The 9,576-nt window shown below is 46.7% G+C and overlaps 1 protein-coding gene and 1 long non-coding RNA gene across 2 annotated transcripts; one reads left to right on the forward strand and one right to left on the reverse strand.

The window, feature by feature from the left end:
- Nucleotides 1-1,080: 1,080 nt before the first annotated feature.
- zgc:73226 (uncharacterized protein LOC402792 homolog) lies at nt 1,081-6,518 on the reverse strand. The gene is made up of 6 exons (XM_057019285.1): nt 6,313-6,518; nt 3,721-3,871; nt 3,527-3,608; nt 3,358-3,431; nt 2,274-2,420; nt 1,081-1,922 (listed from the first exon to the last, which is right to left on the reverse strand). Exons 1-6 carry the CDS (start codon nt 6,353-6,355, stop codon nt 1,874-1,876), a joined length of 546 nt encoding a protein of 181 aa, XP_056875265.1. The 5' UTR covers nt 6,356-6,518; the 3' UTR covers nt 1,081-1,873.
- LOC130517422 (uncharacterized) lies at nt 5,412-6,624 on the forward strand. Its single transcript, XR_008947716.1, has 2 exons — nt 5,412-6,002; nt 6,270-6,624. It is a non-coding gene; the product is annotated as an uncharacterized LOC130517422 (long non-coding RNA).
- The last annotated feature ends 2,952 nt before the right edge of the window (nt 6,625-9,576 follow it).

Consider the following 9,576-nt stretch of genomic DNA (forward strand, 5'->3'; position numbering starts at 1 on the left):
TTTTATGGAACTTTAAGATCGTCCTTTCTGCTGTGAGCAAGCCTGCGGGGACATTGGCAGAGGCTAAAGAGGGAGATAAAACGAGAAAATATCCACGTGGGACTGGCATTCATGCAATGACGATGACTCTGCAAGACTTCTTTTGTCATTCTAATCAAAATACCGGGGACATTATCGGCTGGGAACATGATATTAGTGGTAGCTCCCCAGAGCTCCGGCTGATGGTGATACATTTCCCAGTGTTTGTGCTTCGTTGAACTCTTGCCCCTCAATAAACACCAGGTGTTGTCAACGTGGTGCTGCCTTCACTTTACCCAGAATTTTGGAAACAAGAGCTTAGCAACAACAGCAGACATCCATCCTGTTGGGTCAGCGGTTCCCTTCTGGTTCTTTGGACACTGGTGACAGATGTTGAGGCCACTCTGAAGCTGTATCTTCACCTGTTTATTTGCCCTCGTTTAATACTGTTATTAGCAGCATTGAAGTAATTAGTTGGAAGCTGTGATACACTAACACGATTTTACTGAAAGCCCAGTTGCAACTCTGGAAGAACAAGCACTTTTCCTTTCCAACAGAACGCCCCCTTTTGTTCTTCAGGTGTTGTCGCTGTGTGTTTGGGTGTTAGTGGAGGATGTCTCTGAATGGAAACCAGGTGCTTCGCCGCTCTGCCAGGGCGGGTTTGTTGTTGCACCGTCAGCTCGACACGTCCCGGAGCAGCTTCACAAGCTCAGCAGGAGCCCCCACATCAAACGCTCCGCTAATGGCTGATAAAGTCATTTGGCTCGGGCAGACCGGACAACAAATGGGGATGGAAAAAAAAAAGGAAAAGAAAACATTCTCTTCTCTGGCCCTCTATTCAAGAGCCAGGCCAGCTATTTTCATTGGACGTTAAGAGGAAACAGGCTGCCACTTTATGGGAGAGCTAGATAAAAAAAAAAGAAAACTCAAATCTTGCTTGTCAAAGTAGCAGGAAAAAGAAGAAATGTGAGAGGAAGAATGACAGACGCTTGTGTCATGGTTAGAGCGGAAGAGTCAGCACAGGCGAGGTGTAAAGCGATCAAACACGCCACAAAGATCATATCGGGGGAGTTCGAGGGTGGTTTAATTCAGGTGAAAAGGGGAATAAATATTAAACAGATGCTGCAGTTCGTATGCGGGCTGTTGGCAGCGCGGCAGGCTGCTCTTTCACAACAGTCCCTCCACCTGTGATGGAAAGACATGATATCATAGAGCGGGGGCTACTTTCCTGACCTGACTTCTGAGAATCTCTATGCTCTGATCGCAGTTATTAGGTCAGGTGAACACTTTTGGAATAAAAACCACCCAGCAGCCTTGTCTGGGAGTCTGGGGGGGGGTTAATGTGATTGTCTTGGTCAACAGTCAAACATTTAACTGGTTTACTGGACAAAAAGCACGAGCGGAGCCGCTTCTACAGCTGCTCTGCCAACTAAAACTTTCTACATTACACACATCACCGGGGCAGAAAAACCACTGTGGGCAGCTCGGGGTCAATACTTCAGACAAATGACAGACATATTGCTTTTCAATGGGTCAACAAAAGACTACCACAGATTATCGTTTCATCAGAACAGCGTTCCTGTTCAACTCGCTTTGATCTTTTTTTTTAATCAAAGGGATTCTTTGTTGGAGCTGGGGGGAACTCCCCACCCACCTCCACTCTCTGGTGCCGCTCTATCTGGCTGAGATCAGCGTCACTCTCTGGGAGAGTAAAAGTGACCTCAGCTCCGAGAGGCCGGCGCTGATGAAAAAGGGTCGGACCCTCGACGGAGAAGCAAAATAGGAATGACTGCAGTTGAGAGGGTGAAGTGGGTCCATTCTGGCCGGGACTGGGCTGACTGGGCTGCAGCCGTCCTCACAGCGTGCTGGATGTGGAAGCAGCCAGTCGCTTTCCGATGTAGATTCTGAAAGAAGCAGAGAAATAACTCGCTCGCCAGCCCCATCCACCAAACAGTTGTGCAGCCGACTTTAATGGTTGACGACTTGGCCGCACCTCTGTTAACCGCTGCAACACCAAAGTGGACCAGTCAATATTCATGTCAGGGAGAACTTTACCTTTAAGAACTACATGTGCTGAACAGTGTGCTATAAACGTTTTAATTTTCTCAGGGAGCCATTCAAACAGACTCGCAGCCCCCATCAGCAGGAAACATGCTTTCTGCTTGAAATGATTAGAAAAGTAGACGCTAAAAAGGGACATTTTGGGAGCGGCGGCACGGGTAATTGGGCCAGTCGTTATTTTCTTTTGTCCTCACCCGACTCCGAGCGTGAGCAGGTGTGAAGCCAGCAGTGACGGGCCGAGGACGAGGAGAACATCGGAGGAAAAGAGTCCCCTCTTCATCACCTCCGTCTTCCTGATGCTGAGGGAACGCTGCTGCTTCGGGTGCTGAAACACAAACTCTCTGCAGGGGTGTGTGTGTGTGTGAGAGAGTGTGTGGGGGGGGGGGTCAGGATGAGGGGAGATAGGAGATGCCGGGCAGATATGGAGGGATAAAATGAAAAAAAGTAAACAGAGATAATGAGAACACAGGAGAGAAGACGGATAGTGTGAGATTGTTAAAGCTATGACCCGTCAGGCAGGCTTTATTATACTGGTGGAGATTAAATGTCAAGCGCGGCGGCGCGGGTAAAACAGGGGTTCGATTCATGTGCGTTGAAACACTCGGCGGTGTAAACAAAACTCCAACCAACGGCGTAGGAATGTGCAGTAAAAGTCAAACTGAGGAGAGTTGTGGGCTCTGGTGAGCGATGCCTTTTATTACAGGTCTCAGCCGCCGCCGGAGGAAAAACAACGCAGAGGAGCGTGAATACAAATCTGTGTAAAGAGGTGTCGTAGAACTGCGCAGTCCGCGCCGTCTGACTTATTTACTCGTGTTATACAGCCGGCTAATGCTAATTCATGGACCTTGTGGTTGTTGACACGCCTCAGTCATGTTTGACTGAAGCAAAGAAAGTTCCAAATTGTTCAAATTGTTGCTGCAAATCCCCCAAAACTGTGTCTGCTATTTACCACCATCCAATCTCTAATCCAGCGTCCTCCTGTTGCAGCCTCCTCAGTTGAGAGATGGTTCTACTGATGAGGTTTCGCGCATTAGAGTCCAAAATTTGTGCCATTTCCGCCCACTGTCGTATTACGAGTAAGATCAGAGTCTTAATTCATTTTGTTCTGTAGCCCCGTCGCATCTAATGAGGAGGCGTAACAGCGGGAAAACAACCTCCTCTTCCTGTCTTTTTGGGTGTCTTCAGGAATCTTGGTGGTCTTCAATCGGACCTCATAACTAATGATCATCACTTCTCAAATAAAGGCGAAATTACTGACTTGAAAGGAGCTGATCTTACTTTGGTGGGATGTTTTCGGGCCTGCTGGACCAGTCCCACACCCAGTCAGCGTCCCCTCGCCGATCCGCTTCCTCCTGAATCATGCATTAAAATGAATACAGATCTTCTGGACGAACACAAGTGGCTCCTTTCAGACACATTAAAACAAAGGAGAATGTTAAGGAAATACCTGTATGGGCACACAGTCGCTGTCCTGATCACTGGCTGGTCTTTGGGAACCAGTGGACTGTGGAGTCCCCGCCTGTGGAGGACTGTGGACAATCAACATACAGGGGAATTTTTAACAAAAATCCAATAAATTAACAGAATAAATCAATCATAATTTTGCTGTGTTGCTCTGAACCATCCCCCAAAGACACTTACCTGTCTCTATTCCTCTCACACTCCAGCTGTGCCTCCAATAGAATCCTCTCTAGCTCCCCCTGCAGGGTGGAGGTGATACTGTCCTCCGGCCCCGTCAGGCTCTCCCTGCGGCTCACGGCCGCGATCAGCTCCTCCAGCTCGACCCAGGAGCCTGACGAGGGAACAGCACAGGATGTTCAGAGCCTGGATCAATTATCAACTTATCTTTTTTTGCCTTAACAGAGTGGCACAATATTAGCATTAGCTTTGTGTTGGTGCTACGCTAACCAGTTTTCCCCACTTTTGCTCATTTGAACGCCTTTTCTCAACACATCAGCTTGAAAACTCACATTTTAGTTTCTCACAAAAGTATTTTTCAAAACTATGCCTCTACATTAGAACTAGGCTATGAAGTAACTTTTAATTCATATTTGAGTAGCACGGCCCAATTTCACAGTTTGGTCTCTGTCTCTTCAAACTGACATCTTTCTTTTTTTGGTAAAAAAAAATTGATAAAAGAGACAGATGTAAATTCTGGTGCTTTAGAGATATAAACATCAAGCCTTTAAAGAGCATATGCTCATGTATTATTTATTTTCTTTTTGTCAGAGATAAAATTCTCCATTTTTTCTGCTTTTACTTTCATTTTTCTAGACACTGACGCTTTTGATGCTCAGTCAATAAAGTTTTGTAGTACTGAGTCAGTATTGATGTCACTCACTTTACCCAACTCAAGCCCTTCAAATCACAGTCCCTTCTAGTTGCTAGTGGTGTTCCCCAGGGTTCTGTAACGGGCCACCTCCTATTCATTATCTACTCCTTATCCCTTAGTCACATCTTTAGGAAACATCCAATGTCATTGTTACACAGATGAGTCCCAACTCTACCTACCTCCCTTTCAAGCCCCCTTCTACCCCCACCCCCCCAACGATTTCCTTTCTGTCTGCTTTCTTGAAACATGAAACTGGTTCACATCCAATCTTCTCGAATCCACAGTTACAAACCTGAGGTTGTTGTTGGCTCCACTCGATCTTAAAGATTGTGGTTGGGGATGAAAATGTAAAATAACCAAGTAACTGATTAGGTTACTGAAATAAAAAAAAGAGCATATTTGACTTTGAGACTTATGTAAATCTGTGATGATGCAGATTTGCCCCCTCTGCTGTTTGTTATGTGACACAACAAGGCTAAATCCAAAATAGTCAATAAACGATAATAAATAATTCGGACCACTCCATCAGCTGTCAAAGGCCTTGAGTCATAGTTCCTCTAGCTCTGGTTACATTTTAAACAAATCCATCTGTAACTTTTTCCCATAATCCTGATTTTAGGAGGAAACCAGCAAGAATGTTGTTATGATAATTAAATAAATTGTAAGTACGTCACTGTTTTGAGTGCTGGACACGAGCAGTGCATTAATGAACAGACGCAGTAGGTCACTGGGTACAGGGGCAGGATATGTGTGTGTGTGTGTGTGTGTGTGTGTGTGTGTGTGTGTTGTGTGTGTGTGTGTTGTGTGTGTGTGTGTGTGTGTGTCATAGCCAAACAGTAGGGTATCGGGCTAAGTCGGGCTGACAGCATGCTTGCTTATGTAAGATTTTATTTCTGTGAGAGATTAGCCACTCGGGCTGCTTCTTCCTGCCTGTTTTTCCCTGTGACATCAGCAAACATCAACACTTCATCTGTCCACCTCTTTCATGTGTTCATGTGATCCCCTGAGCTTCCCTTTAACCCGGGTTTCAGACGCCAGATCAGCGGCAACACAGGGTTAGACGTGAGTGGGCATTTGGGGGGGATGGAGCAGAGAAAGTGTGCCATTGACCCAGTTATTTCTCCACAGAGGGGAGTTGTGACATAACCAGCGCCTTGTTGCCTGGCTTATCTGTCCCTGTTCTGCAGCACTGAAACCGTTATGTGGCGCGATCCTGTACACGTTCAGCTGCGCCGCTGCCAAATCTGCTTTATGTAAGGTGCACAAGACTGAATGAGCAGCATAACAACACTCTTCTTTCCACTGGCTGGTTGAGCCTATCAGGGAATGGTGTTGGGAAAGGTGCTGGGGTGCTGTTGGTAGGTTAATTCATCAGATCCTTCAAAAATAGATGTTTTGGTTGCCTTTTTGAAGCTATATATAGATATATTTTAAAACCTAATATTTCCGGTGTGGGTTGCAACACACCATCAAAAGGACTCCACATGTTTTACCCAAAATCCTTTGAGCCAGGAAATGTGCACACAGCAGCGCAGGGCTAAAAGCGTCAGGAAATCTCCACATGTTAATTGGCTTACAGAGATACAAACAGGTGAGTCAGAGAAGCCGTTTATACAATGACGGTGTTTGCTACAACAACAGCGGCAGCTAGAGAGCTAGAGTTCTTTCGCAGAAGAAAAGGGGACAAATTAACTCCTGGCACGAACTTTCCCAGACATGAACGGGCCTCATTTATTCCAGCAACATTAATATGTTAAATACCAGCGCGTGTGCACGCTCCGCGGCGTGTACGCCGTTGCAGAGTCGACACCGCAGCTGTAGAGGCAAATCGGTGTTATGACATCTTTATTTGTTTAAGGAAAGGAAAGGACGCCCTGGTCGGTGTGGCCGTCATCACTCACCGTAGAGTCCGTCCTCCGGTGTGTGCGAGCCGGACAGAGACATGGTGGAAGCCCGCGGGGATGGATGGAGGCAGAGCTGGGAGAGACGCGGATGCAGGTGGACGCGGATCCTTCTGTGCGCTTTTCTCTGGGACACTGTTGTGTTTGTTGTTAAAGCTAAAACCGGGCACCGACAACCGCACTAATCCCCCCTCCCCCCCCCCCCCCCCCCCCCCTTCCTGCGCGCACGTGTTCGCTGCGAGAGGTAAATAAACAGAGCAGAAAAATAAAAGCAAGGCGCAGAAAATGCTTCTGTTCCCTAACACAACTGAATATGTTTAATATAATTGTTCGACATCATTACAAAACGCGACCTTTCATTTGTATTTTGCAAAAAAACAAAAAACAAAATACAAGTAAAACATTTGCGTATTCACAAAAACGTGACGAGACGCAGCTGAAAGGAAGTGTTCAACATTTTGAGTCGCCTCTTGAGATTTGAGTAGAACAATGCTAAAAGCACTCAAGCTGCAAAAAACACTGGCAAAGTAAAATAATATATATATTTTTTTACAAAACAGGGACAAAAGAAACTGCCACAACAATTCCGACCGCTGCGTCATAGCGAGTGTTTTAAATCTAATAAAGAGTGATTTGTACGTCTAAAACGGTTAATGTTGACTTAATTGTCATGAGTCTTCCTTCACAATCTTAAAGATTATTGTATCCACAGACCATGTTGTGGAATACATGTGAAACAAGACAACAGCGCCCCCTAGAGGCAGGGTACAGCGGAGGATTAAGCCCCGCCTTCTCAGTTCTATTAGAAATATCTTAAAGTTCCCTGCAATTAAAAAATGTTTTGCTATTTAGCCTTACAACAGTGAGGCGTGTCCATTCATTCTGCTGCAGTTTAGTTTGAATTAATTCTGTTTCCTCACTTCAAACCTTTGATGTTCCCTGAAAACATCAAATGAAACCAGAGCAGAGCAGAACAGGACGTCCGCAGCTGCCGCGTCATCATTTGTCAGCATCTCTGCGCGTGGACGCTGCGTCTAACATCTCCCAGTGACTTATATCAGGAACGTGCAGCACGCGAGGCCGTTTGCATTGATCGGACCCTGCTGCTATTGATTCCTCCATGAGCGTGACGTCAGCTGAGGCAGCAGAGAAAAACATCGGAAGCTTCCCAAGCGCTCCTCTTCCTTATCTTAGCAGAGTATTTGGGGCATGGATGCTGTTTCCCCCTTGCTGCTTCCTTTCACGCAACATCGCCCCCTGGTGGGCAATGATCAATAAAGGGCAACAACCTTTTAGAAACAAGCATCAAAATAAAAAGCCGCCTGCTCCTTCAGTTCCTTTGAACTGAGTCTTACACTCGGCGTCCCGACATCGCTGCTGCTGGGAGCCTCTCCCCCCTCCCTCCGACCTCGGGACATTTGTTCTGACCTCTAGCCATGTGTTCGGGGGAGAAGACAGCCATAGGAGCAAAGCAGGGAAAGTTCCCTCATACATCAGAGGAGCTTCAGGCCTCTGACACTGTCTGGGATCTGGCTCGGATTAGAGAGGGAAGCATGAGTCCGACCAACGCCGGGCTGCCTCCTTCATCCATCATGCTTGAAATTAAGATCCCAAAATAATCAAATGGCTGCAGGTAATGACTGCAGCCAGCTCTCCCCAAACTACAAACCTTGTATTAGTCTATGATTGATGACTTGATTTGTATAAAGGATTTGCTTAAAATTCACCCTTTTTGTCACAGGTCAGACCGTGACACTGATTAATGTGCACAAGAGACGCTGGGCGAGCTACATTAGCGGCTCTGCGACGGCGCTCGCGCTGCTTCCCGCAGCCTTTTCTGTCTCGGCAATAATTCGATATTCTGTGTTCTCTCTGAAAGAACGGTGGCTTTTTCCATGCTTGTCCTCTCTGTTCTCGTAGACCTGGCACCATGAGGATTCCCAGTAAAATCCCATCATGCATCCGCGGAGTCTCATCCATAATTCCGCTTGTCTGGCAGTTTTTGTTTTGGTTACTGCGGCTTTGACCTTAGCCAAGAATGGAGGATCATTAGCATCAGCATGTGGAGAGCCTGAGTGAACAAGTCGATTTCAGGTGGATGGTAAATATTGGTACTAACAAGACAGTAACAGAGTTATCCTATTTAACTCCAAGCCCGTTTACCTCACCATAAAAATTCCAGAACCGGGAGTGATCAAATTAACAATGATAAATGGAATGAATGAATAAATAGGATCGATAAATGGGTCTGACATGTTTACATGAACTTTGACCTGTTTGGGTCCATTTATCAGAGTATGAACACGCATAGTGATGGAGGATTAAACTCGCGGATATTTTCTGCCCGTCCATCTTGCCTCATCCGCTTTTCATTTCACTTTTCAGGCACTTCGCTCCAAAAATTAAATATCTGCCACAGTTTCTGCTGTACGACCCATTTCTGCCGTCTCTCCGCGTATTCCAGCCTATGACTATATTGTGTTGCACATCCCACTGCACAACAGAGATATGATGCTGAATATAGGTGAGGATTACAGGGACAATGGAGGGGGAATCTGTGGGCCGGAATATTAGCTTAGCACCGACACCCACTGGTAACACGTGGGTTTGTATTGTGAGGGAGGTGGAACACTTACAGAAGGTCTCTGGGTTGTAAAATATTAATCTTCCCAGCCAGTTTGTGGATTGACCTGCAGGACTTCAGCTCAACTCTGGAACATGGCAGGGGTACAGATCAGAATTACCTGATCGGGATTCCGGATGGACGCTGGAATCGATCCCCGCACTCGGTCCCGGAGATGGAGATCAGGGTACCGGTCCGCCCCAGGGTTCAAAGACCAGTCAGCCACATTTAGAGTCACTAATCAGCCGTCAGCGGGAAGAAGACAGAAAAGTAAAAATAAACCCTATCGGCTGTGAGAAAGACGTAAACTCCTCAGAGGAAAAGGGAATTCTTGATGGGAGGCATCTCGGAATCCCAACAGATGTGCACAACAGGCCGCTGTGTCTGCTTGCAAGCCTTGATCACACACCCCCACGAAGAATCATCTTTATCTTCAGCTGCAAACTCAAGGTCCTCCCCGTATCCTCCCGTTTGGAAGCCTCACACACCCCGTCCTCCTTTCATTATCCGTCCCTGCTCCATCTGCTGCTCCGGGTCTCCGACGGCTATAAATACACGCAGATCCTGTCATTGCCTCTCAACTCCCGGAGACGTCCAGGAAGGCTGCGAAGCCGTGAACGTGGCGCTCGACCCTGAACAGC

The sequence above is a fragment of the Takifugu flavidus genome, chromosome 20 (genome assembly GCF_003711565.1).
Source record: "Takifugu flavidus isolate HTHZ2018 chromosome 20, ASM371156v2, whole genome shotgun sequence".
NCBI lineage: Eukaryota > Metazoa > Chordata > Actinopteri > Tetraodontiformes > Tetraodontidae > Takifugu > Takifugu flavidus.